The sequence below is a fragment of the Chaetodon trifascialis genome, chromosome 3 (assembly GCF_039877785.1).
Source record: "Chaetodon trifascialis isolate fChaTrf1 chromosome 3, fChaTrf1.hap1, whole genome shotgun sequence".
NCBI classification, from domain to species: domain Eukaryota; kingdom Metazoa; phylum Chordata; class Actinopteri; order Chaetodontiformes; family Chaetodontidae; genus Chaetodon; species Chaetodon trifascialis.
In genome coordinates, this window is record NC_092058.1 from 1,108,075 (window position 1) to 1,133,192 (window position 25,118).

At 50.5% G+C, this 25,118-nt stretch overlaps 1 protein-coding gene across 1 annotated transcript; it reads left to right on the forward strand.

Annotated features, from left to right (window-relative positions):
• Positions 1 to 5,716: 5,716 nt before the first annotated feature.
• dag1 (dystroglycan 1) lies at positions 5,717 to 24,377 on the forward strand. The gene is made up of 3 exons (XM_070959937.1): positions 5,717 to 6,283; positions 19,915 to 20,376; positions 20,526 to 24,377. The coding sequence occupies exons 1-3, from the start codon at positions 5,864 to 5,866 to the stop codon at positions 22,350 to 22,352; spliced, it is 2,709 nt and encodes a 902-aa protein (XP_070816038.1). The 5' UTR covers positions 5,717 to 5,863; the 3' UTR covers positions 22,353 to 24,377.
• Positions 24,378 to 25,118: the final 741 nt, after the last annotated feature.

Sequence of the window (25,118 nt, forward strand, 5' to 3'; positions counted from 1 at the left end):
GCTCGTTGGATCAGTGAGGATCTTTTTCACAGCTGGAGACAAAATGAAGTTCCACTGAAATGATCACTCATTAGTCACTCTGCTCCTCTGTCCTCCTGTCCTTTCCTCTGCTTGTCTCCTCTCCTTGATTTCTCCCGTCCCGTCTCCTCTTCCTGAAACCCCCCCCCCCCCCCAAAAAAACAGACTTGTGTATATATATTTATATTGTTTTGTTTTTGACTTTTTTAATAGCTTCTTTTTAATAGATGTGTCAGGCAAATTCCTCATATGTGTAAAATTGTACTTGGCAATAAAGCTTTTTCTGATTTCTGATTTCTCTTATCTCCACTCCTCATCTCATCTCCTGGTCTCTTGTCTCCTCTCCTCTCTTGTCTCCTCTCCTCTCGTGTCTCCTGTCCTTGTCTCCTGTCCTCTCCTTGTCTCCTCTCCTCTCTTGTCTCCTCTCCTCTCGTGTCTCCTGTCCTTGTCTCCTCTCCTCTCCTTGTCTCCTCTCCTCTCTTGTGTCCTCTCCTCTCATGTCTCCTTGCCTCCTCTCCTCGCTGCCGTGCAGTCACACTCCTGCCTCCTCTCTTGCCGTAGCAGCAGCTAACAGTGGACTGGCCTCAGTCTTCGGAGGCTTTGTGTTTCTGAAGTGCCTCATTCTTTTCCAGCAGCAGTTTTCAGGTCTGTTGTAGAGGCGGCATCGTTGGGTCACTGAGGTCACAGTTTAGCATTTTTCCTCCCAATATTGACTTCTAAATGATCACACACACTCCGTCTTTGTCCGTCTCCCACATACTCTGTCCAGGAACAAAGCAGACTTGCTGTGTCCTCACACTGGAAGCGTAATCTCACGCTCCTGTTTGCAGAGTGCAGATGGCTCAGGATGAGAGCGGCTAACACCTAAAATGTGCCTAATCTCTGCGCTAAACGTCTAAATCTGATCGTAAAGGTAAACCTCGTCGTAATCCAGAGTCTGGCTCAGCAGCTGCAGTGCAAACACCAGCTGCAGCGACTCGTGGGGGAGTGTGTGAGGACGCCGAGGCGCTGCAGGACCTACACACTGTTTGGTGAATGTGCGTTTGCAGGACAAATCGTGTGTGTGTGTCGGTTTGGCTCTGAATGTGTGTGTGATGGGTGTGACGTCCGAGTGCATCCTCGCTCAGCCTCCTTCAGGAGCGTCCCCGCCGCCTCCTCCTCCTCCTGTTTCTCAGGCCAGCCTCGTCCCGTCTGGGTTGATAATAGAGGCATCAGCTGCGACTTTGGGGGACTGAAAGGTGACGGAGGAGAGAGGGAGGAAGAAAGAGGGAGTGAGAGTGAAGGAGGGGAGGAGAGAAGAGTGGACTTAAAGTACTGCTGATGTGCCAGTGTCTCGTCCTTGGCAAGATCTCTCTGATTGGCCACCGCGGGGGAATTTCTGCGCTCTCATTGGTTGTTGAGAGGAGTTTTGTTGATATAACATTTGGCGATCAGGATTGTTTTCGTGTCATTTGTATATGCAAAATATGCAACGACCAAATAAACAAAAAAACACAAGTTCAGGACTGCAGTTAATGATCAGTCGGATTTCGGGGGTTTAACTAAAACTAGTTTTTATTCTTTAGTTTGAGCGTGTCTTCGTCCTCTCAGCGTCCGTCCGTCCTTTCAGGTCCACGTCTCGCTGTGTTAAAATGTCAGCAGCTGTGTGAGGTGTTGCACTTCTTCCTTACAGCGCGCTCACCTTAAGTGGCAGTGTGTGCGTGCGTGCGTGCGTGCGTGCGTGCGTGCGTGCGTGCGTGCGTGCGTGCGTGCGTGCGTGCGTGCGTGCGTGCGTGCGATCCAAATTCCCTCTGCCTCGGGTACAGCTTTTTTTTCTCCCATGGGACAGAATCAAAGCCTTTCTAGAAATTTTACCTTTGTGCCTCCAGAGCTCCCTCCTCCTGTCCCCGTCCTCCTCTCCATCACCTCCTTTTCATCATTCCCCAGCGACGGCATTAAAGTCTCTCTCAAGTCTCACGATGCCACCCAGGATGTCTCCTTCATCTCCCACCCAAAAGCTTTCCACCACGTTTAAGGGAAGGGTGAAGTGTGTTTGGGGGTTTGGTTTGTGGACAGACGTCCTGTAATGAAAGAGCGGCTTCTGGAAATAATCTTTTTGTTGGTACACAATAAATCACCTGGCCGGCAGTCAAACCCCCAAATCTCATCTTCCATGATGTAAATCAGGCTGCAGGTTGACTGACTTGTCTCATACGCAGAGACAGAGAGCAGCACAGATTATCGCTCGCAGATGAAAAGGCTTCGGCATCAGTTTTGACGATTGTCAAGACGTTTTGACGAGACATAAAACAGTCTTCAGCTGTCTGTGGACGCGAGGACACGAGCTGAACGTGAAAAGCATCTGCGCTTTGCTAACTGCAGAGTTCACTGTGTTCTGTAACTGATGACAAATGATCACGTCTCCGTCTCAGAATGTCCCCCGTCCTCTGTCCTCTCCCCCGTCTTCCTGTCCGTGCCTGTTCAAAGCGCCGCAGAGGAAGACAGGCAGTGAAAACATGCAAGTGTCCAGTTAACTGTTTATTTATAACGACGTCCCTGTAACCTGATGGAGGAGAGGGGGTTCAGGGGGGCTGCTGCACGTCTGGGTGTGTATTTTTGTCTCAGCAGCAGCTAATGTCTCAAAAAGACAGTTTAAAGTCAGCGAGTCCAGCTGAGGACAACATGTAGAAGAGCGTCTGAAATGATTTTCCTGCTTTGACTGTCTGTGGATCAGCAGCCTGTAGACTCACCTGAGGGGTCTCGGGGTTCACCTGGCTGCCGGCGCCGGCAGACACGTGTGTCAACGCTCAGACAGACGGACGGTAAAATCGACTGATTGTTGTTAATCGTTGTCTCAGACAGCAGCGTGGATCTGATGTGATGCGAAGCCTCTGCTCAACCAGCCTGCCGTCATTACGCTGTCATCACTCTCAGGTTGTTTTGCACGCCGTTGCCTCATGTCTCCGAGCGGCGCAGCTGCTGTGGGTTTAGAAAAAATAAATTAAGCTCCTGGATTCAAGAAAATCATCAGCTTCCTTAAAAACACTGAAAACGAGGCTTTGACTTTTGCATTTCCGCGCTTTGTGCCGTTAAGGATTAACTGAGCTGCGTTCGAGCGCTCTGTCGAGGACGCCACCTTTGTGTTCAGTCACTCTATTAGTCTGATGAGCTCGTCTGTTTAATTAGTCCCAGTGTTGTGGAGTAAATGCAGCATGAAAAGGTTGTTTCTGAAGTTTGACTGTGAGTCTGGTTAACACCAGTAACTCCAGTAAACTCTCGTCCTTAAGAAGCGAGAGACGCCTCATGTGCTGCTCTGTGTGTCATCGTTTAGCTCATCTCATGCAAAGCTGCGATCTGATTGGCTCTGATGCTGCATCCTCCCGCCCACGCAGCCTACATATGACCAACATGTGAGAAAGTCTTCCGGACAATCGCTGCAGCGCCGTAAATCTCAGCGCTCGCTGCCTCAGTGTTTGCAGGGCAGTGAGAGGACGGAGCTCAGCCAATGGGAGGAGAGTCCCACAGACATCGTTAAGTTCCTGTTCGGAGCTACGGTGTCGCCATGGCGCCTGGTGAACTGGTTTCAGCCAACAGACCCAAAACACGTCTCCCCGCCTGGCCCCTGCTTCCTCTGAATGTGATGTGTTAGCTGTGGGTGATGTTTGTGGTGGACACACACACACACACACACGCACGCGCACACACACACACACACACACACACACACACACACACAGTTCTTGTAACTCTCCATGTCAACCATGTGTAACAGCATCTCTGAGTGGCACTTCTTTGATGTTTTTGGCCAATCAGGAGGCGGCTGGCAGGTCACGTGGAGCCTGGGGTCAGACATGGTGTCTCTTCTTCTTCTTCTTCTTCTTCTTCTTCTTCTTCTTCTTCTTCTTCTTCTGAAATGCTTTATGCTGAAACAGAAAGGCGTCCTCTCCGTCTGTCTGTCCCTCTGCACCGACCTGAAGTGTCTTCGGCCTCCTCTCCTCCTCATCGCCCTTTGAAGGTTGTGGAGATCTCAGAGAGGAGGTGTGGCGTACCTGCAGCCTCTGGAGGGAGGAAGAGGAGGGGGAGGACGGGAGCGAAAGATATCCTGAGACCAAGAAAGACGGAGAGAAGCAATGAAAGAATAAATGAAAGCAAAGAGGAGAAACATGACAGGCTGAACAACAGTGAAAAGCAGAGGGGGGGGGGGGGATCGGCGGGACGTGGCCCCCGGCGCTGCGGTGGAAGGTAGCCGACATGAAAGCGATGGAGTTATCCCTGGCAGCCATCTTGGACTACTTTCCAGAGGGCTTGGTAAAAGTTTAAGCGTGGAAATAATTCCAAGGTGGCATCAATGAAAAGTAGATTTCAAAGAGGGAAAAGTCGACTTTCACCGAGCTGAAAGTAGAAACGGTGAACGCTCTGTTTCCTGAAGCCGACTCGCAGCGGGGAAACTGCGCCGCTGCCCTCGTTAGAAGCAAAGTTTTGTCCAAAGGTGATGCGTGGCGAGGGCGAGGCGGCGGCCACAAAGAGGCTTTTCAGCCGGTCAAAGGCTACCTGGGAGGCCTGGTGTCGGTGCTGTCGGGAATTCCCGCCGTGATTTCACTTTCTCCGCCGGCGTCTGCTGCGGGGCAAAATGGAGTCACGGCGGGGGTCCCTCTCTCTTCCCCTCCTTTTCTTTCTCGCTCTCTTTCATTCTTTCTTTCTGTCTCTCTCTCTCTCTCTAACGAAAGCCCTCAGGGGAAATCATTTGTGTTGTGACACACACACACACACACACACACACACACACACGCAGGAGGGGATCTTCTTCTCTATAAAAGAGCTGCATGAATAACAAACGCGAGTTCAGTCCTCCACACTCACAATGGACACAAACACACACACACTGCTCTTTCTTCACCCCACCCCCACACACACCTACACACACACACACGCACGCACGCACACACACACACACACACACACACACACACACACTCGGTTTGACCCCTCTCACAATAGAGAAGGCATGCATTCATTAGCGCTTCCAGGAGCTCTGACTGGTTGGCCATTGTTGTCTCATCCAAGGTCCCGTACATCACCTTCACTCTCCCCCTCTCTCATCTATCCGTCTTCGTCTCTGTCTTCGTCACGTCTCTTTCGCTCTGTCCGTCTCCCGCCCTCGTTTACCTCCGGCTCTTTCATTCGCTGCTCTCAAGTCACTGAATAACCCACCGATGAGCAATTTAGAAAGAGCCGGGAGGAGGGGGGGTGAACGCGGGAGCGAGGGGGAGCCGGAGTTGTTGTAAGAACTAATCAGATTACTCCACAGCATTGATAATATTATCCCCCCGCCGCCCCCCCTTCATGATGGATTCCTATCGACAATGAGATTTGTGTGGCACGAATCACTTTAAGGGGCTGAACTTACGGAGGGGATTGACTTGTGATTCAGTGCGAGCCGCTTTAAGTTGAGGTTTCGGCTTTTTCGCCTTCGCCATTCTGAAAGCGACTCTCTAACCGTGTCTTCTGTCTCTCTCCTCTTTTCTGTCTCCTCACAGATCTCAAAGATGCTCGGCACAGTGGGACCCCTGAACCTCTGAGGGCCGGGCACAAAAGGCGGAGGGGAAGAGGAAGAAGAAAGCCGAGGGAGGGGGGAAAGGACAAAAGAGGAGGAGGTGGAACAGAAGGAGGAGGGAGGAATCCTGCTCGGCGCCAGGCGAGAAGGAGAAGAGTGGGCGGAGAAGGAGAGGGAGGGAGGGAGATTTGAAAGGAGGGATTTGCTCTATCTGCCGGGGGTGCATGCTCCCCTCTAAGCCCCCCCCTCCCACTCGGACATCCTCCTTTTTATTTTTTTCTCCATCAGCGACGGGCCGACAAAAAGCAGAGAATGCGCAATAAACTGAGTGTGGGAGGCCTCGAGGCGAGCAGGGGCCTCCGCGTGAGACTGCCCAGGACTAGAGCCTCGCTGCTGGGCTTGCTCCTCGCCGTGGCGGCCTGGCTCCCTCCGCCCGTCTGCGCGGAGGTGGAGATCGACATGCTGGACGAGATGGTGTTAATGGAGGACGGCGGAGAAGCCGGCAGACGAGGCGAGCTGGAGGCCTCCATGCACTCCTCCTTCCTCCAGGACTTCCAGGAGGTGACGGCGGGGATCCGGGCGATGGACGCTGCTGCCTTAGAGTCCACGGTGACTCAGCAGAACATGGCCGCCCCCGCCGCCTTCCCGGACTCGTCGGCGGTGGTGGGTCGGATCTTCCAGATGAAGGTGCCGAACAAGATGGAGGACGTTTACCTGGGGGACATCGTCAAGGTGAGTCAGCGGTTTGTTTGTTGGGCTGCTCGTGTTTTCCAGTCGCTCCAGTAGGAGGGGCATGTGGTCGCACCAGGGACCAATCAGTCGTTTTCTGGAGACCGAACACAAACGTCTCAAAAAATAAGTAGAAGTCTGCAGTTTTCAGGCTGTTAAAGAGGATCCAGCAGCTCCATCGTAACCTCGGGGTTTACGGCGGCCGTGACTTTATGACACGCCTCCACAGGTATGCGCAGTCGCAGACACGAGGAGGAAGCAGTCGGGGTGGGGGCGGGGTTGGTGTACAGTTGCTTCAACCTCAGCGAGTCGGTTGACTCCAGGTGAACTCTTAGAACAATCAGAAAGGAGCCGTTAGCCTGACGAAGGCGTCGCTGAGGTGACGCGGACGCGACCATCGCTCAGCCGCCGCCCACAGGCGGCCGGCGTTCGCAGCCATTCGGAGCAATTTGCCCTTTTTTAATTGCGCTGCATTTTCCACGATGGCCAATTTCCTGTAATATATGTCGCCTGTGTCTGAGGCGGAGGCTTTAGTGGCTTCGCCCTCGCTCTCCTCCTCCTCCTCTCTCGTCTTTCTGCTGTTTCTCCTCTTTCTGGCTCTAATCCCAGCCATCCATCCTCCTCTCTCCTCTCGTAATGTCAGTGATCTTCCTCTCCTCTCGCAGACTTCACCTCTAGCTATGACAGATCGAACTCATCCTTCTCCATCTCTTTGCCTCCACCCCTCCCAGACACACTTTGTCTACATATGCTAGCTACACCCAGTGTTTTCTCTCCCTGCCTCCATCCTGCCGTCCTTCCTTTCATCCTCTCCCCTCGCTCACTCCTCGGGGCTAAACCTTTAATATAGTTCACTCCTTCCTTCCTGTCCTTCATCTTCCTCACATCATCCTCAGCCCTGCCCAGTCATTGCTCTTACCTTGCTATCTATCCATCCTGCTGCTCATCCGTTCCCTGTTTTTCTTCTTTTTCCTTTAGCACGCCGTTAATCCTGTCTTCTCTTTGCTTTAAAAACCCCTATCTTCTCTCCTCCTCCTCCTCCTCCTCTCTCTCTTTATCTCCCTCCATCACATTCCAGCCTTTCATATTCTGCCTCTCGCTTCCTCCCCTCGCCCCCCGCCTCCTTCCCTCTTTTGCTTTTAAGTCCTATCTCTCCCTCCACATCCCTCCCTCCCTTGCTCCTCTCTTCCACCCCTGTCAAACCACATCAGATCATATCAATCAAGCTCCCCGGTGACGAGCGGCGTGAAAATATTCTCATACTTTTAACTCGGCTAATAAAGCCGGCTCATTGGCTGGCAGTCAGACTGTACAGAGACGACTCGTCGGTGTAAAGCATCACGCGTGTTTAAAAGGAGCGAGGAGGAAGGATCCAGGATGTCTGGATCTCCTCCTTTGGTCCGCTTTCGCAGCTTCAGTCGGTAGATTTCAGTTTTTGAAGGAGTCGCTCCTGAATGTTTCATCCATCTTCACGTTTTCGTGCGGTTTGCGGGCGAGGACGTTCGCACACTTCCGGCTGATTGGCTCGCTCGGGCTCAGCGGGCGCCGCGTGCGTCCTGTGTGGAAGTTAAAGGGAAGTGAGGCGTATCTCATGTGACAGTTGGTACAGAGCCCATTAGGTCAGCTGACGGCTCAAATCAAACATGGCGGCGGAGCTTCGTTTTAATTGCGTCACCGTCGCTTTGAGTCCTTAATTACTCCTTCTTTCTGCTCTTCTGTCACCTCCTCACACCTCCTCTCTTCTCTTTTCTGCAGTCTTTCACGCCCCTCGCCTCCTCCTCTTCTTCCCCCTTTCTTGCTTCTTAATCGCGCCGCTCATCTTCCTCTTACCCCGTCACCTCTTCCTCTGTCTTTCCTCCCCGTTGTCCATTTTTCCCACAGGGCAAAGCTGCTCCTCCAAACCTGATTATATCTGTCACACTGTAAGCCGGGGCCTCCTCTTACGGCCAATGGGAGTTGACAGCGTGGGCGAAGAAGCTAAAAAAATGGGCAAAGTGGAAAGAACAATGGAGGGAGAGGAGGTGGAGGACGGGCGGGCGAGGGATGAACAGAGAAGAAGATCGTGACCTTTGGGGAAATCTCCTTTCCTGTAAATGAAAGGTCACAGGTCAGACGCAGACCGTGTGATCCGTCCACAGCGGCGACGCCTCCCTCCTCTTCCTCGCAGAGTTTGTTTACTTCTTCCTCCGTTTCTAATTTCAACGCTGCTCCGCTCCCGCTCTCTCCTCCGTTACAGATTTCAACACTTTCCCCTTCATCCGCCTCCCTCCCCCTCCTCTTCAGATGCGAGTCCCCCCTCAGGTACTCCGAAGGTCGGCGCTCAAGGTTGTGGAGCGAAAGGCCAAATCAATTTCTGAGCTTGGCGTTGCGCTCATACTAATGGCCTTTTCTTATGAAAATCTGCCAGAGTTTGAGAGGTCTGCAGCTCCGTGACAGCCGCCTGCCCATTCACCTTTCACTGAGCGGCCGGGGCCCCGTCCCTGAATGCAGCGGCGATTATCCATTCACAGCGCGTCGGGCTGGAGCCTCAGCCGGGTGGGCAGGACGTCAGCCGAGGAGGAGGAGGAGGAGGCTTTAAGGAGGTCGCAGGGTGATTTGACCATCCTGGAAACAGGGACAGGAAATATGAGCCTACAAATCCATATTTTATCAGACATGTGAGGGTTCATTTGGTTAGTGAGGCACAGATGTGCTTTTTGGAAGAATGCATGTTTGTTTTCCTCAATGCTAAGAGTAAAAACGTGCTATTTTGATCATATTAGCAGACATACCTCAGAGCTGAAACACATGTTGGCGTGAAAGACTTCAGTCAGAAAGTGATTTTACACGTTAGAGGATGATCCGTCAGTCAGTTTGAGACGCTGAGGTTTGCACATTTTAAATGAGAATAATAATAAAGAGCAGTGGTATCCGCATTGTTCAATACTCTGACTTTACGGCAGGAAGTGAGACGTGTGATTGGCTGCCTGCAGGATCCAGATTATGGTACATGAAGCTGAAAGGACCAGTGAGGCCTCTGATGCTGACGCTCATTCGTCTGTTTGATGCATAAAAACATGTGATCAGTCCACTCTGACGCACGCGGTGCTGAGACACTCTGCTGATGGCGTGAATGGTCACATGGTGTTAAAACGTCATTTTGTGCTCGGACCTCTTTACTAAAGCAGATTACTGCTCGGCTAACCTCGTCTGAGCGTCGTTAAAGAGACAGATCTTACATTTTTTAGCCTTTTAGAAAAGCAAACAAAACGTCCAACCCGGCCTGGAAACCATTTCTGAGTCCTCTCGAGGGGCGGCGGCGGTGATAATTCAGTGCGACGCCGTCAGGTGAAAGGTGGGACCTCTGTATGGAGGGGCTGCTGGGATGGACGGAGCCCGCCGCGCTCCCATCATCCACCGTTATTAATGGAAGTGGCCGCAAGAACGGGCTTTCTGGCCAACAGATGAGCACTCTCCATAGCCTCATTACCACAATTACCAGTGTAATTAGCTGATTGGCCGATGGGCCGGCTGGCAGGCGAGCTTACCCCCCCTTTCTTTTTTTTCCTCTGTCATTCCAGGAAAGACCTGACGCGAGCTGAATCTCTTTTGTACTTTAATTCTGGGAAGAAGAGAATTTTTCAGCAGTGTGTGTGTGTGTGTGTGTGTGTGTGTGTGTGTGTGTGTGTGTGTGTGTGTGTGTGTGTGTGTGTGTGTGTGTGTGTGTGTGTGTGTGTGCTGTCAGGACACATTGGCCGGCTGTTGACTCGCTCCTCTCTTGATGAATGCAGACGGTCCTCGCTGTGGTCGAGGGTCTCTCCTCTGGGGGGCATTTTGATGGGAAAGCTAACTTTCTCCTCTCCTCCCCTCTGCGTCCTCTCCCCTCAGTTCATTACCGTCTCCTCCTCCTCCTCCTCTTCCTCCTCCTCCTCCTCTGCTTTCTTCTCGCTGGCATCTTGTTAAATTTCCAGTGTTCCCTGCATATGATTGAAGGACCCCCGCCCCCTCCTCCCCCGTCTTGTCACTGTTATCCGTCCTCTCTCTTCCACATCAGCAGCTTTCTGTCTCCTTTCAGCTCCTGCTGATTAGCTTGCAACACAAGCGTTTTTTCTTTATTTCTGCAACACGAGCAACAATTCTTCTTCCTCCTTCCTCCTCTGTTTTGCTCCTCTTGCGGCGCTCCTTCCTTTAAAACCACAGCCATCTTTCTGCCACTTCTCTGCCGTTTAGCTCCTGAAACCTTTCAAAACTTGAATTTCTGATGCTCACAGCTCCCTCTTACAATGAAAGCATTGTTGTGCTCTTCGTCGTGGCGTCTCTGCCGTCCTGTGCTGCAGAAAACTCGCCCTGTGAGCCCCTGTAGCTGTTAGCTGGCAGGCCAGCAGTGGAAAACTGGTATTAAGCGAGCAGGAGGGAGGAGGCAGCCCAAAGATAAAAACACAGCAGAACATATGAGTCACCCTCGCTGTAAGCTAGCACGCCGCCATCGGTTTACTGGCACCAGAGCGGTGGTGGCCGTGTTGCTATGTAATTAAACGTACAGCAGGCGAGGCTTTTTGATTCATATGTTCCAAATTATACGCTCCCATAAATTCATTCATAATTTGGTGTTTGGTAGCTTTAGCTGAGCGTTGTGCATTCAACAAACTCCGCGCTCGAAGGCCGCTCGTCACACTGATAGCTTCACGTCCGTGTTGGATTTCAGGGTGTAGTTTCCATTTGACCTTTGGCACACATAATTACAGCTGCTGCGTCGCTCCCCGACCTCCAGAGGAAAAGTCAGGACGGGAAAAAAAGGAGCTCATTTGGTGGCGTAAGTTTCCAGAAAGAGTAAAAGTAGATGCTTTCAGCGTCCGTCCACCATCGCAGAGACAGCCTCCTGCTGTTGTCCTGGTGTGTCCTCCTGTCGCCTAGCAGCCGCAGGTTTTGGACAGGCCGGTGTCCTCCAGCGTGGTTGGTTGTCACCCAGAGCGGAGCTGCGGCGCGGCGGCTGTTTTTATTGGTTTTCCAGGCTCGGTGAGCCGAGCCGTGTCTGGTGTGTGAAGGTTACAGGTTATATTTAGACGCTAGACGCTGATTCTGGATTGTTCTGAAGGCAGATCTGCACTCAGATCAGCGCTGGTGCAACGATGACGATGAATGGCGAGCTGAGCGAACGCCACAGTTCAGTGCAGCATCAAAAACTCTCCACATGTTCTTCATCTCCTCTCAAACGGCATTGACCAGCCTCCGCCTCCTCCTCCTCAGGCGGCAGCGCGTCCATCTCCTCCACTTCAAAAACGGCTCGTCCACACCGCGTCTCTCATTATCCCCGAGCGATGTGTTTAAGATTTAATGGCTGTGTCGGCGCTAGAGCTCGTTAGCCGGATAAAGATAGCTGATGTTTTATTCACACGGCATCAAAGACGGAGGGGATAATGGCTGACCTAGGGACAGCGAGGGCTCGGCCGGGTCGTCCACGAGGAGGAGAGACGATCAGCCTGTCAGCGAAGACGGCGGCTGGAGGGGACAGAGTCCGTCAAACGTCTCACTGCAGAACAACTGAATCGCGGTTGACTTCTTTTCTTCTGCGTCTCAGATGATGAACTTGCTGAAGTGTTTAATTGTCTGCTGTTTTCCCTCCATTGTCGCCGCGTCACACTGGATTTAACTGCGCTGTCACTCGGCCTGCGGCTCCGTCTTCAGTGCTGTCCTCCTCTTCTTCCCGCCTCTTCGCTGCATCGAGCTCCACGTCTCAAACACACTGTGTGACGTTCAATGCTGAGTGGACAGTTTTCTCTTTGCCTCTGATCTGAGGTCAAATCAGCGAATCAGAGACGAACGCACACATTTGCTTTATGAGTGCAGTAAAATCCCATAAAAAGGGATTCTTCTGTGCATTTTAATAAGAAATTCATCATTGAAGTCACTTTTCAAGCGAACAATGTAAACGTTACACAAGTTCATCGTCTCTCTTCTGAAGATTTGCTGTTTTTCTTTGTTTTATGTGAAACAAATGAAACATCTCTGGACTAAATAAATAACTCAGGTTATGTTCACCATTCAAAGATCAAATAAAGTCGAGCAAATGATCAGCAGACTAATCAATAGCGTGTGAGCGATGAGAAAAGATCATTTTAAAGGCAGAAGTGAAATCACAGGACGACACGTCGCTGCTTCGCCTGTTTGCACCAAGTCAAATTAAACTGTGGGAACACAATTAAAACAAAGGTGTGTGTGTGTGTGTGTGTGTGTGTGTGTGTGTGTGTGTGTGTGTGTGTGTGTGTGTGTGTGTGTGTGTGTATATACATGTTGTTACTCAGGCTCAGATTCCCTCCAGACTTAAAAATACATTTTCTACTGGTGAAGATATTTGGTGTGTGCGTATAGATGTGTGTGTGTATAGATGTGCATGTGCGTGCGTGCGTGTGTGTGTGTGTGTGTGTGTGTGTGTGTGTGTGTGTGTGTGTGTGTGTGTGATGATAGTGAGTAATTCTGGTGAGGCTGCAGCATTAGTCAGAGCTGAAGCTGAGAGTCTGCAGAAAACGAGCCACAAGCTGAGACACAGATAACACACACAGCCGCTGCTTGTGTTCCAGGCGGGGTTGAACACACACACACACACACACACACACACATATGCAAGCACATACGTGTACTGCATACAGTGTGTGTGTGTGTGTGTGTGTGTGTGTGTGCGCAGTCTTTCACCTCATTCTTTCAGCATCTCTGTGTCCTTCCAGCTCATTTTCTCTCCTCTCTCTCTCTCTCTCTCCTCTCTCTCCTCTCTCTCTCTCTCTCTCTCTCTCTCTCTCTCTCTCCCTCTCCCTCTCTCGCTCTGTTCACACTCTCTCTCTCTCTTTCACACACACTCACACAACATCTGTCTCCGCAGGACTTTGTTTACTCTCTGCTTTATTTTCCGTCCTCCCGCTGTCCGGCGTAGCGCAGTAGCTAGTGTTAGCATTGTGTTTGCTAAGCCGAGGCTGCTCCCACCCAACCAATGGGACGACTGCTGCATAGGCGGCAAGCTGTGCTCGTCTCCTCGCTCGCCTTCCAGTCGTCCTTGTCATAACACACACACACACACACTTCAGCCATCACTGCCGTCACACATGTTCAGCCTCCTGTGTTTTGCCTTCACACATTCACACTCTCTTTATTTCCCTTTTGCTCTTGCGTGGTCAACAGCAGCAGCTGACACACACACACACACACACACACACACACACACACACACACACACACACACACACACAGCTGGATTCAAACAATGGCCAGCTCCTGTCGGCTCCTGAGCAGCCTTTCACTGTTGTAAGCTGCAAGCAAGAGAGAGAGAGAGAGGTAGAGAGACATAGACGGAGAATGGGGGAGAGCTTTATGAGTTCTGCTGCAGGCTTTGGCAACCAGGTTTACCACAGCGTGTGTGTGTGTGTGTGTGTGTGTGTGTGTGTGTGTGTGCGATAGAGAGAGAACATGTACTTTAGTGCAGGTTTTATAGCTGAGAGCCTCTCCATCATTACACTTTAATGAGTGTATAATGGGAGTGTATTTGTGGCTCAGGTTGTGTGTGTGTGTGCGTGTGTGTGTGTGTGTGTGTGTGCGTGTGTGTGTGTGTGTGTGTGCGTGTGGATCAATGCACACACACACTCGGTGTATCAGCAGTTGTTTCCTCCTGCGTTCGTCCGTGTTTGTGACCAAAGTTCCTCTTTTCGTGCGCAGCAAACGGTTTAATCCCACGGCTCGTCACTTCCTGCTCGTGGGACCGATTCCCGCGGACGTCTGTCTCTGCGCCGTCCTGCCGTGCAGCCTATTAATAGAAAGCGTCTGTTTTTCCTGGAACGCTCTTCGTCTCAGAATATTTCCATTCAGCTTCATGCCTATCCGGTGAAAACCTCCTAACTCAGCTTCCGATGCTTTTATTTTGACGTGCGCGGGTTTGGACGTGCCTGGTGGGTTTTATGGTCGAGGAGCCGTTAATTCATAATTAAATTATGCTTTACAATGACAGTGATGTGTAATAGCTGCATGGTACATTGTCTTATTGAAGAATGAGGTCAAAGGTCGGCGTGTGTGACCGTTGTTTAGATTATGTCATGCAGTGTCATGTCCAGGTTTTGAGGTATCAGTCTCTGCTGGAGGGGGGGAATCCAAACAGAAAGCTGGGCGACGCTCACGGGACGATCAGGGGACGGCAGTGTGGCTGGAGACAGACCAGTGAGGGACTGATGATGGGATGCAGCTGAGGTGAATGGTGGGAACGAGGTGATTGAAGGGAGAGCGGCTGATGTGCAGCGACGGGACATGAGATGAGAGGCAGGGCAGGAGATGTGAAACAGGATCCACACAATCCACCATGCTGGAAGCGGTTTTCACTGGTTTTCCACCAAAGAACGAGTCCAAGAGACTCCCTGAATGATCAGATCCGTGTCTGTGTTTGCGTGTCGTCCTCAGTGGATTCTTGTGTTTTGGGTGAACGGACGCTTTGCTTCAGCTCTCTGCAGCTTTCCGTTCAGATCGTGTCGTTCTGTCCACACGCTGACGTGCGACAGCTGCAGGACTCTTGTCTCTAGAAAAAGGACGATTTCCCCTCGTAAACATCCGCCCGCCCGGTAGCCCCCCCCCCCGGCCCCCCCTCACTCTATAGCTCGTCCGTCCGTCCTCCCCTGCGTCTCATACTTTCCACTGGAAACGCTCGCCCATGCCAACAGTCCCCTCTCCCCCCTCCCTCCCTCGCCTCCCCTCTCTCTCTCCCTGTGTGCTGCCTCTTCCTCGCTCGCCCCACGCTGGGTTACTCTTCGTCTCGCTCCGCTTCTCATCCCTTTTCACATTATCTCTCACTTCCCCCGCCTCTTCCTCCATCATCCCCTGTTCATGCCCCCCCCCACCCATGCATCCGCCTCTCCTCTTCCTCACCTCCTCTTCCCTTCATGTTTTCCTTCCTCCACCACGCAGAGTTTCATTTCCCCCCAAGTCATCATATCACAACAGCATGCCCAGGCTGCTCCTCCTCCTCTTCCTCCTCCTCCTTCCTCACCTCCTCCAAAATATGAGGCTTATCTGTCGAGCTGTCAGGCGGGTCCCCGGTAACAATGGCCTCCTTTCTCCGTCTCCTCCTCTCGCCGCAACAATGAGCTGCTTTCTTTCCCTGCACAAGAGGCTCGACGCCTCCTCGTAATATCTGTTTCTCTCCGTCATTCTTCTTGCTTGACCTCTCGCTTTCTTTCTCTCCATTCTTCCTCGTCCTCGCCGTCTTTGTCAACGTCCAAATCCGTCTGAGTGTCTTCGGCTGTTGGGCTGTGTGTGTGTGTTGGTGCAGGTGCGTCTGTCCTTTGATGAAGGCAGCTTCATGCATACTGTGCTGCATCAGCAGGTCATGAGACGTAAGCAGAGCTCGGGGTTGTAAATATACACTATTTGTCCGTCTGGACGTAATAATATGTGGTTTGTTTGGCTTCGGCTGTGACACGAAACCACAGAGAGAAGCAGAGAAAATATTTTACAACACTTTCTGGTTTAAGAAATAAAAATCTGATTTATTTCTGCTCAATGTTGAATGAAAGTAAACTCGAGCTCTCCTGTGACCTGGAGGGCGTGAAGCTCAGCTGCTGCAGGAGGATCTGAAGCTCTGATGGACACGGTCGCAGGTAGAAGCCTCCAGACAGGAAGCCAAAGAGAGTCAGCTGAGTCACAGATTTCCACTCGATGACTTTAAAATTCTGCCGCCTTCGCTGCTGAACCTGAAGATTAAACATGCTCAGAGGTCTTTAATCAGGGTTTAAGTCAAATTCGCAGTCAGATTTGGATGAATTTCAGTGACAAGACACAACTTAAAAGACTCACATTCAACTTTTGGAGGTGTTATCATCAAAATGAAGTGAAAGGTTCAAAAGTGAAAGCAGTCGTTAAGCAGCAGCAGTGCAGCGCCATGAACTTCTGCCTGGCTCCAATCAGAGCGGCTGCTTTATAACCTGACCAGGTACAGATCACCTGTACAACATTTCCCTCTGAGATCTAGGTAAAAGTGAAGTAAAAGTACCTCAAAAGTGTACTGAGGGTAAATGTACCACTGCCCTCATGGCACTAAGAAGAGATGAGCAGTTTGTCAGAAGGCATCACTGATGAGAGTCAGACATCCTTCCTCCCACTCTGACACTGGACTCGTTAGCCGTCAGCACAGAGGCTGTTTGAGGTCGTCCTTCGCTTTTTGTCCGGCCCGTGTTGCCGTCCGACCAGCTGAGAGGGCGGAGGGAGTGACGCCAGCGATGCAGAGTGGAATAAGGACGATGGCAGTGACGTGCGATAACGTCTCCTGGTGTTTCATGCCTGTCGCTCGCGCAGACTTCAAATGCGCCGTCAGCCGAGCCCGCTGCGCCGCCATGCCCGCCGCTGTGGCTTATGGCGCCGATTGTCACGGTGGCTTTGTGGCCGACGCCTGCGTGTGTGTGTGAGTGAGGAAAAAATGAGAAAAACGATCAAACGACCCCAAACTTTGATGAGATTATCACTCATTTCATTTTAATTAGCAGTCTTTTAAGTTGCGGGTGGAGGATGTGGCCTCGCTGTGGAGGTGGCGGCCATACTTTACACGCTCTTATCTCTGAGTGCCTCGGCTTTTTAAAGTCATCAGCATTAACATTCATTGTACATGCTGCTTCAAGTAATTGTGAACCTCCTCAAAAGCCACATAGCTTTGAACTGGGCAGGGTTGGGATCTTTTTGCAGGTTCACAGGATGTGATTTCCCTGTTGAAAAGTCCTTGAGCAAGGCACGTAACAGCTGCTTTGAAAGGTTATCATACTGCTCAGTAAACGCCCCGAGTAAATTAACTCTGTGCCTCTATATGTTATGTCTTTGCCCTGAGTTGCCTTTGCCACCACCTTAATAGCTTCCCAGAAAATAGTTTATAGTCTCCTTCATTCTGGCTGCCTGGCCCGCTGTGCTTCTCCAAATAAATCTTCCAAAATGCAGGTTTTCCCTGGCTGTTTCGGAGGGCTGATGCGTAACCTTGCCAGTGGTGTGTGTTGTGCAGGGGGGGGGGGGGGGGGGGGGGGGGGGGGGGGGGCTGGAGGAGGGCTGGAGGAGTCTGTGAGAGCACACGATAACCATCCATCCATCCATCCATTATCTATACCGCCTATCCCTTTCGGGGTTGCGGGGGGCTGGAGCCTGTCCCAGCTACAATGGGCGAGAGGCGGGGTACACCCTGAACCGGTCGCCAGCCGATTGCAGGGCCACATGCAAGGACAAACAACCATTCACACTCACACTCACACCTACGGACAATTTAGAGTCATCAATTAACCTAATGAGCATGTTTTTGGTCTGTGGGAGGAAGCCGGAGTACCCGGAGAGAACCCACGCATGCACGGGAAGAACATGCAAACTTCACACAGAAAGGCCCCGCCTGACCCGGGGATCGAACCGGCAACCTTCGTGCTGTGAGGCACGCGCACTACCTGCTGCGCCACCGTGCAGCCCCACACGATAACCTTTAGGGCCAAACATCAAGCTCTCGCGCGCTGAAGCCTTTTGCCAGGAAAAGATATGAAATATTTTTCTTGACATTTTGGGGGATTTGATGTATTTTTCATGTTCTCTTAGGGAGGCAGGAAACTACAAGCTCTCTGCTGAGTTGGTGGAGGAGTTTTAAAGGCGCGCTTGTGTTTTTGTTTTAGCTTACTGAGTCAGGAGCGCTGACAGCGCTTCTGCTGCTCGGCTGGTAGGAGCCCGCAGGAGATCCGGTGGCAGGGATCCACCAGCCTTCACCTGGAGGACAGTCTGTCCACGCTGTCCAGCTCAGGACGAGGAGCTGCTGATGGAGAGGAGGATGGGCCTTCTTCAGCGCATGTCAGATGTGCTGCAGCCTTTGTTTGCTGCTGATTTTAACCTCTTCAGGCCAAACTGATGAAATAACCTGCCACCTGTCACCCTTATTTGATTGGCAGCAGATCATCTTTGTGCTTTCATAATTTACGGAGCAATTAGGACAATTATGGTGACATTACTGCCCGGCGACTCGCTCGTCCTTCATCGTCTCTTTGTGATTTAATTGGCCGTGCCACGTCAAGAGGCAGGAGGTTTGAAGTTCTGAGGCTGCAGAGCTCAGTGTGACAAATTCAATCAAACACTGCTGGAGGAGCCACGTCTGAAGACACACCAGTGTCTTTGTTTCTCCCAGATATACGCCATCAGCGCTTCCAATGGCGTCGCTGTCACCAGCAGTAGACATTTTGTCCTGTTAGAAAAGATATTTGTTGCTACACTGTCAGTGCAGTTTTCCTCCAACCTGCAATTATCAGTGTGGACTGAATCGTAAACAATATTTGTGTTTCCCGCAGTAATCATTTTAAAGCTGGATTTCCTCTCGGCCAAGAATCACGACATCTTCCTGCGTCACCACCTCAGAAATAAGCTTTTATCTGCCAATGAAAAGGGCTGTCAGATTTAGAAAATGACATTTTGAAGTAATGACAGCAGCAAAGAGGAAAGCAGGGACGCAGAGGAGGGGTGAGGTGTCAGGAGAAGAAAGAGGAAGAGGAACAAGAGAGGGAAGAAGGCCTGACAGAGAGGAAACGCAAATCAAAAATAAATTCATCCACAATGATCCACCGCTGCTGGAAGGCAGTGAAGAAGAAGAAGAAGCAGAAGAAGAAGAAGAAGAAGAAGAAGAAGAAGAAGAAGAAGAAGAAGAAGAAGAAGAAGAAGAAGAAGCAGCTCCTCGAGGTGCGGATGCTTCCAGGAGACCTTTTCAAAGGGATTGTCCATGAGGGGTCAGTTTTTAAAGGCCTAGCTCCTAGCAAGAGGTGTGTGTGTGCACGCACACTTGATGTCTTGGTGGTCATACCTCAGCCTTGAGTGTAACCTTGTGTGGCTGCCTGCGGCCTTGTGTGTGTGTGTGTGTGTGTGTGTGTGTGTGTGTGTGTGTGTGTGTGTGTGTGTGTGTGTGTGTGTGTGTGAGAGTGTGTCCGTTCTTGTGTACAGTACGTCTGCATGTGTGAGTGTGTGTGTTTATGTGTGTGTGTGTTTTCCCCCGGCGCTGCATGTGTGCTGGTTAGAGCATTAATGATGTGTCTGGGGAGCACTGCCTCTACATAATTTATCAACCAGGATTTATTAGCCGCAGAATTAACTTGTAGGGGCCGGGGAGCACGCGATGCATTTGTTCTTGTTTGGGGATTTATGCGTGTGGATGCATCGTCACTCCCCCGCGATCCATTTCTCTCCATCAGCCTCCTGCCACGGGGACGTCCCCGGCCGTATAATTGGCCAAGTTATTTTAATTTTAGTCGAGCTTGAATTGCAATTCATGGCGGCGCTCTTCAGAGCGTCTGTGTGCTGTGTGGAGGCTTGTTTTTAGCTCATAGCCCGATCCTTTATCCCTGCATCACTGCCTGTCAAAACTTTCAAAATAAAGCACAAAGAGCAGTTAGTTCAGATGAATTTAGAGAAATAATAACACACTGGAATACAAAGACAGTGAGAAATACAAACTGTGAGGTTTCATTGGTACATACCACAGCATATCCAATAAAAGCAGCTGCTGTCGCCAAATGTTGTGCATCTGAACATCTGTGAGGCCTTCACTGTCCTCTTGTTTCTGATCATAGTGTTTCTGTCATTGGTTTATTTGTGATTATCTCATCAACTCACTTCCTTTTTTGTCTGTGTTGCAGATCACAGAGATGGGGAAGGAGTCGCTCCCTGCCTGGCTCCACTGGGATGCCAGCAGCAGAATCCTGCAGGGTCTACCTTTGGAGGAGGACAAAGGTGTCCATTACATCTCTGTATCCATCTCCAACCACACCAAATCCTCCTCTTCTTCAGAGGTGTTTTCCATCGAGGTGCACCCTGAGGATCATTTGGACGCAGATTCAGCCCAGCTGGCGTCCAACCAGGCCTCGACTGAAGACGACGTCCAGCCGTTCATGTGTGGCAACGAGGAGCCGGTCACGGTGCTGACGGTGATCCTGGATGCAGATCTGACCAAGATGACCTCAGAGCAGAGGGTGGAGCTCCTGGATAACATGAGGAGCTTCTCTGGGGTGGGGCTGCAGCACATGAAGATACTCCCTGTGGTCAACAACCGGCTGTTCGACATGTCTGCCTTCATGGCTGGACCAGGCAACGCTAAAAAGGTGAGTAAATGATAAATGAGAATGGATGCTGCTGAGCGCACGAGTATCTGGTTTTGTGGATTAAGTAAATGTTTGTGAGTGAGTGAATAATTGAACATGTCATTTGATCAGATGGATAATTAGATGAACAATCCTCAATGTCTCCGCAGGTGGTGGAGAATGGAGCTCTGTTGTCCTGGAAGCTCGGCTGCTCGCTGGAGCAGAGCACAGTCCCAAATATCAACAGCGTCCAGGGTCCTGCTAAGGAGGGCGCAATGTCAGCCAAGCTGGGCTACCCTGTGGTGGGCTGGCACATTGCCAACAAGAAGCCGCATGTCCCCAAGCGGGTCAGACGCCAATTAAACAACACTCCAACGCCTGTCCTGGCAGTGCTTCCTCCAACAACTGTAGTGGAGCCTCCAGTGAGGATTATCCCAACCCTCTCCTCCCCCTCTATTGCTGCGCCAACAGAAAGCTCTGCTCCGCCGGTAAGAGGCCCTGTTCCCCTACCAGGCAGGCCGACGATCAGAATCCGTGACACTATTGCCCACACCCCAACCCTGGGACCCCCTCAACCAACAAGGGTGTTGGAGACCACAAGCAATATTCTCATTCAGCCAACCATGACCAGGCCTACTTATGTGGAGGCCACTGCCACACCACCCACACCTACCAGAAGACCCACCAAGAAACCTAAGAGACCCAAAACCACACCGGTGCCCAGAGAGCCAAAGACCTCCACAGCTAAGACATCCAGGCGCACCACACCATCACCTGGTGTCATCCCGGATCCATACAATGAGAAGCCTGTCCTGCGTAACCCCATTGACCAGGTCAATGCGTTGGTGGGCACCTACTTCGAGGTTAAGATCCCGTCTGATACATTCTTTGATAAAGAGGATGGCACAACAGACAAGCTGCGTCTAACTCTGAGGCAGAACCACAATGACGTAGTTAGAGAGGGCTCCTGGATCCAGTTCAACACCACCAGCCAGCTCCTTTACGGCCTTCCTGATGTCCAGCATGTGGGGAAACATGAATACTTCATGCAGGCGACTGACAAAGGTGGCCTGAATGCAATTGATGCTTTTGAGGTCCGTGTGAACCGTTGGCCCATCAATGACAAGACCCCTGTGATCTTCACGGCCCGGTTTGACGGAGAGCCACGTTCAGTGACAAATGACATCCACAAGAAGATCCTTCTGGTCAAGAAGCTGGCATATGCTCTGGGGGATCGCAACAGCAGTACGGTCAGTCTAAGAAATATCAGCAAAGGGTCCATTGTGGTGGAGTGGACGAACACCAGCCTCCCACAGCACCCATGTCCAAAGGAACAGCTCACAGCCATGAGCAACATACTCGCCACTAACGAAGGAGAACCCACAGCTACCTTCAGGTACGCCATGGGGCCGGAGTTCACACCACTGGACGTCATGGTCAAGGGAAGGGCAAGCTGCAGAACACACTCCTTCATCCCACCAGGAGAAATTGATATACCAGAACCTCCAGCAGTCACTCCAGCATTGGGAACGGGCCGACAGAGCACCGATGACGTCTATCTCCACACAGTCATTCCCGCCGTGGTGGTGGCAGCCATCTTGCTGATAGCAGGTATCATTGCGATGATCTGCTATAGGAAGAAACGAAAGGGCAAGTTGACCATCGAGGACCAGGCCACCTTCATCAAAAAAGGAGTGCCGATTATCTTTGCAGACGAACTTGACGACTCTAAGCCCCCTCCATCTTCCAGTATGCCCCTGATTCTACAGGAAGAGAAGCCCCCGCTTCCACCCCCAGAGTACCCCAACATGGCCACGCCAGAGACCACTCCCCTCAACCAGGAGCTGCTGGGGGAGTACACAGCTCTGCGAGACGAGGACCCGAATGCGCCTCCCTACCAGCCACCGCCACCCTTCACCACTCCCATGGAGGGCAAAGGCTCCCGTCCCAAGAACATGACTCCCTACAGATCTCCACCTCCATATGTGCCCCCCTAAGACTTGTTTAACCCTCCCCTCATAGGGTGGAGGGAGGGGATGCCTGAGGAACTGTGACGGTTTCCATTCTGGTGTCTGTCTGTCTGGACATTTACAGGGAGCGAAGAAAAGAGGTGCTAAAGTACAAAACAGCTACAGGGGACTTTGGTTTGGGAGGGGCAGTCATGAGGTGGGTGGGGTTTTACAGTAAATGGATGGGATGATTGGTTGAAACAGCTGGGAGGGACTACTGTTTTCGTGGTAGCCCAGCGACTACAGTGGCCTAAGACAAACAAATTTTCGTCACGTTGGCTTTGGGATCGGCCAGTTGGTCAGAGGCGGCGATCGGGAGTCGTGTTCTCCCTTCCCAGCATTTCATTTCTTCCTCTGTTCATTTAAAATACTGGCTTTTATTTGTTTTGTTTTTTCTCATTATCCCAAGGTTATTATCTTTTTTTTCTGGACTGAACTGTTTGCCTAACAACTCTTCTTTTGTCTTGCTTTGAAATAATACGAGAAGACAGTGAACTGCCATCAGACCACTGCAGGCATCAGCTCGTGTTTTTAATAAAGAGTGAGATTCTCTGCGAATGAAAAAAGCTCTCAGCGGGATCTCAGATCAGCCCTGCAGACGACACGAGAGACCGGGAGGCCGAGGTGTGTGTGTGTGTGTGTGTGTGTGTGTGTGTGTGTGTGTGTGTGTGTGTGTGTGTGTGTGTGTGTGTGTGTGTGGATGAGTGGGTGTGTTTATTCAGATTCAATACGGTTTGCCTTTTAACACTAGTTGTCTGTTTCTATCCTTATTCACAATGTCTAGTAAAGATGAGAATAACAAGGTAGCCTAAAAAAGATTTAGAGATGAATAATAAATAATTTGTTTGTTTCATTGGTTTTAAAATTCACTGTATATCTGGAAGATGTTCTGATAGATCGTGCTATATTTTTTGGGCGGTGGAGGAAAGCGTGAAGAAAGGGATCGCCTCGCCAAAATAAGCCGCAGAGGCTCTTTCTTCCTGTTTGATTGAGCGGTCTGTCAATCACAGCGCGTGAGATGAAACAAACACCTTCCTCTCAGTCGCCCTCATCCCCTCAGCAGGTCTGACAGGCTCGATAAGGTGTAAGCAACAAGAACACTGGGTGAAACGAGGTTAGCCAGAGAAAAACAAGCCGCTGTCTTTATTAGGAAACAGATGATCAGACTAACTCAGAAATGCAGAGTTTGGTGTGTAAAGTTTCATGCAGCATGACCTCAGTTTGGTGTTAGATGAGGTTCAAAAACACAGTAAAAGTACATTTCCGCCCTTTTCCACGTCCACGCAGTACCTCCAGCACGTACGCAAACAGGAAAAAGACCCCTTCAGTTTATTTTGGAGCAGGGAGAATTATTTTTTTATGTAACGAGGCGCTCTGCTCTCCAGTGAGAGGAGAAACGCTGTGTGCCATGGAGACTCTCCCACACGGGATTGTACAGATATTCACATTTTGGAGGAGGCGAGTGGCCGACGCTGAGGCAGAGATTCAGAGACGAGCAAGAACCTTGAATTTCCAGTAATTAGCTGACTGAAAAATTGTCAATGAAAATCTCCTTCTAATTTTTTTACAAAGTTTTTGATACAGCCTCAAATTGTTTGATTATTAAAAGAAAACATGATTAATGATTAGTCTTCTGTGATTTGTAAAATCTTAGCCTAGAAGTTCAATTATGATTCAATTATGTACACTTTCTTTTTTTTTTGTCATGGGTCACATATTTCAAGTGTTTTATTTTACTGTGTGTGTTTGCATATCAAAATGTATCTCCCACTATACAAAGATGGAATGACCGATATTTTATGTAATCACAAATTTTATTTTTATGTCCTTCTGTTTGCTCATGAGTTTCAACTGAAAGTGACCCTTTGCAATAATAATGTACGGCGCAGCCCGCTCAGCGGCTGCTCGATGCAGGCTAAAGCGAGTGACTCGTATTGTCATAATGTTGGTTTTTGCAGGATGCCAAGGCTTTTTTGCTTTTCAAGTGTGCATTGTCATAATAAAACCAGCTGGTACGACAAAAAAACAACCTTCTTCATTGGTGAATCTCATTGAACTTCTCCTGCGTCTCCTCGGGCAGTTTTCCGCCTGTGGAAAGCGTCCGGTCGTCTTCCCGCTCAAACCCTGACTGATGTTTGTGGATGAGCTTTTTGATCATTGTCACTTTTCCACTGCTTCACCTTGACTTGATAAATCAGTGTCTGAGGTCCACGAGAGGTTTTCCCTCCCGAGACGTCTCGCTGCCTGGCAGCCACGTGTGGTCTCTGGGCTCACTGGCGGGCGACTGCTGTCCTTTTTCTGCTAAATTATTCTGCTGTTGAATGACTCGTCGGACGATTGGGTTTGAAAGCTCTGCCCGTTAAAAAGGCGACGCTGTGAAAACTCTCTCTGAGCTCCGTCTCCATTTCCACACACTGCATACAGATAATTTGCATTGATTACTCAGAATATTGATTGGATGTAAACACTTTGCCGGCTCTGTTGCACCTCTGTGATAATTCATGACAGAGTTTAATTTGGAGGGAGAGGAAGCGATGATGGATGTATTCCCCAGACATCGCCGGTCGCTGAAATGAATAAATGGATCAGAGCAACGACAAAGATTAATGGAGGATTGATTTTGGTTTGATTGAGACAACTTGTGAGTTGGCTGAATGTATTATGACAAGGTCCCCATCTTTCAAAGTAAACTGAGTAATGTGCTCATTTCGGAGGTGAAGAGGACTGAACCAACACACTTTGGTCTCGCTGGCA

Coding starts and splice junctions, on each gene's coding strand:
- dag1 (XM_070959937.1), top strand. CDS start 5,864: ATGCGCAATAAACTGAGTGTGGGAGGCCTCGAGGCGAGCAGGGGCCTC. Junction 6,284..19,914: donor ACCTGGGGGACATCGTCAAG/GTGAGTCAGCGG, acceptor TCTGTGTTGCAG/ATCACAGAGATGGGGAAGGA. Junction 20,377..20,525: donor GACCAGGCAACGCTAAAAAG/GTGAGTAAATGA, acceptor ATGTCTCCGCAG/GTGGTGGAGAATGGAGCTCT.